Genomic DNA, 2,684 nt, shown 5'->3' on the forward strand with positions numbered 1-2,684 from the left:
TTTTTTTTTTTTTTGCGGATGAGTTTGGTTCGTTTCCACAATGCACACCGGTGCAGTGCTCTCATCTGATCACCCGTTTGAGCAACATGGCCCGATGAACATTAGTAAATGGGAGGAGGAAGAGGAGAAGAAGAAAAAGTAGCGATCAATGATGGGGCGGAGTCATTAGTCACGACCTTTCTAAGCTGGCATCACCGATCACTAGCTAGCTAGACGTGTGTGTGCGCGCGAGACCTAGTTAAGCTAGGTACCAACGCATGCACGCAATATGCACATGTCTCGATCGTCGCCCGCTAGTGGCCGGATCAGTGGACTCCGGCCGGCCAGCCGGCAAAGATCGATCCCACGAGGCAACAAGATCGTCCCCCGTGCTGATCGATGGCCAGTGCACACACGGATGGGGCTAGCGCACACGTGTCACTGCCCGTAGCTTGTGACTAACGACATCGATCGATCATGAGCTGCGGAAGGCATCAAGCTGACGCAACACAACAGAAAACCCGGCCAGAAATATATGCTGCATGCACGTGACCATACGTGTACATACACGTACGTACGTAGTCGTACGTACCTCGGAGCTCGACGAGTAGTCGTAAGGAACCGACTGCACCGTGAGAGCAGCTGCGTGGAGGAGGAAGGGTGGTTAATCAAGGCGATTGGCCAGTAAGATCAAAGGCTCGAGATAATTAACCGGCCATAAGATCAAAGGCCAGCTCAAGTTACCATTCAGCAGCAGGGCAGCAGCAGCCCACACCAAGAAGAGCACGGACGAGGACGGCGATCTCCCCATCGACGCTCTCATCTCTCCACCGATCGACGAAGGCCAAGATGGTTTGAGGAGGATGAGCGAGGAGGAGAGATATTTATAACGGTGGCTCCGGCGGCTAAGCTGAGTGTCTGTTGCAGTTGCACCGTTGCCGTTGCATGCATGCCGTGGCCTCGGTGTGTGGGCACCCTAGCTGCTTATATAGGCGCGCGGCCGAGGGAGGGGGTTTACTTCTTGTTAGAGCTAGGCTAGAGAGGGCGTAGCACACATGTTCCCGCGTCGATCGTCCTTGCTCCGTCTACTACTTTATGTTCAAACGGAAAGGGACTAGGACCCTGGCTAGCTCGCCGTGCGTGGGCCGGCCGGCCGGGGCGTGCGTGCCGCGGTGGTGATAAACTAATTTGCTATGGTTCCCTGGAAGCATTAACTCACTGTGTGTGTGTGTGTGTGGCGCCCTACGCACTAATCCTAACTCGTTTGGTCGCTTTTGACCTGGCTCGTACGTACTCGTATGTGCGTGGTGCCTCCATTGATCGATCTGGCTCTAGCTCGCCGGTCGTCCGTGCGACCGGTTCTGGTTAAGTCAGAACGTCTGATTTGGAGAGCATCGCCTTTGCTGCTTAATCCTTTTTGTATCGTCCTAACATAGAGGTGGAAAATAGTGCCTGATCAGCAATGGTTTTCCGATTAGAAAGCGGGCGCATGCGCTCATACACGCGTGGCACCGCACCAGAGCCCAGAGATAATTGATCCACGGCTCGCATTAAGTTTCCAACATGCGTCCCCGTAACTCCACCGCCCTAGCAAGAGGTGTCACTTAGAGCATGACTGATAATTATATAATCAGCGGATGATTATTTGTTGTTGACACGTCATAGAAAACCATTATTAACGTCGACTCATTACACATCTATTTTTCCAATTTCTCTCTTTCTTTTTATATTTGTTCTGGTTGGTTTGCGGCACTTGTAGAGGTGGACTCTTGCATAAGAGCCCATGCCTTTTCATTTTTTGTTGTTGTTTCTCTCCTCCACATAGGAAATTTTTGTTAAGCGAGCTATAAGCCTCTTATTATACTTGTTTTTATGATGTGCAAACCTCACAATACCTTGGCGGAGCCCCAGTCAAGGTTCGTGTCTAGGATGACACTCGTTGATTGTGGATGCTCCTGAGTTGTGCCATGGGGGCTGGTATGCTCGCCGATTCGTTCGGCTGTTTGCAAAGTCCTGGTATTGTGATCTCCCGACGACACCCCACATCTACTTGCGTCTCTCGTGGTGATGGTCTTATGCCTACTAGGTTGGTCGTGTCTTGTACGGTTTTCGGCCTGGTTTTTCTTATAAATGGGTCAATTTGTTCAGGTTTTTGATCCGGTTTTCCTTATAAACTGGATCACTCCTTTGGCATTTTGGCCACTTTGAGTAATATATTCAGGTGGAGGAACTCCTCCCCTGGTGATTCTAAAAAAAATAATACCTTGGCGGGCTGGGCACCTTAACCCGGACAAATTCACAAGAACTGATAAATTTCAATGGCTATTGAATGAGTCGACGATGCCGGACAAGCGCCACCCTAAAATATTAGGTCGCATGGCCTCCTTTTGTTCATCTGCTTGGCTCAAAGGGGCTCAACCGAAATACAAGCCACAAACCTCTTCCTCGCGTCAAGGCAAAAAAATAATAAGGCGCACATGATGCCTTGCTTGTAGAAAGACGGATGATGGACCTAAATCTTAGAGGTTTTCGTAGTGGCAAGGATGGGGCAATAAGTTTGCTTCTTCAAGAGCTTATCCCCACTCTATTTCATGTCCTTCTCGACTGACATCAAATGGTCTCCTCATCTTCTCCATAAGTTCCCATCAAATTTTACATTAGCCTTTGACCCAAAATTGACTAATTATGAGTTATTAGATGTCATG

General features: G+C 49.6%; 1 protein-coding gene across 1 annotated transcript in view; it reads right to left on the reverse strand.

Moving 5' to 3' along the window:
* LOC119291322 (endo-1,4-beta-xylanase 5-like) overlaps positions 1-914 on the reverse strand; it is a 4,570-nt gene extending 3,656 nt beyond the window's left edge. The window contains exons 1-2 of the mRNA XM_037570066.1: positions 724-914; positions 572-621 (exon numbers count right to left, since the gene is read on the reverse strand). Coding sequence (XP_037425963.1) covers positions 572-621; positions 724-802 — 129 coding nt within the window. The 5' untranslated portion in view covers positions 803-914. The remainder of the gene's footprint in view (positions 1-571; positions 622-723) is intronic.
* Positions 915-2,684: the final 1,770 nt, after the last annotated feature.

Source organism: Triticum dicoccoides, chromosome 4B (genome assembly GCF_002162155.2).
Source record: "Triticum dicoccoides isolate Atlit2015 ecotype Zavitan chromosome 4B, WEW_v2.0, whole genome shotgun sequence".
NCBI lineage: Eukaryota > Viridiplantae > Streptophyta > Magnoliopsida > Poales > Poaceae > Triticum > Triticum dicoccoides.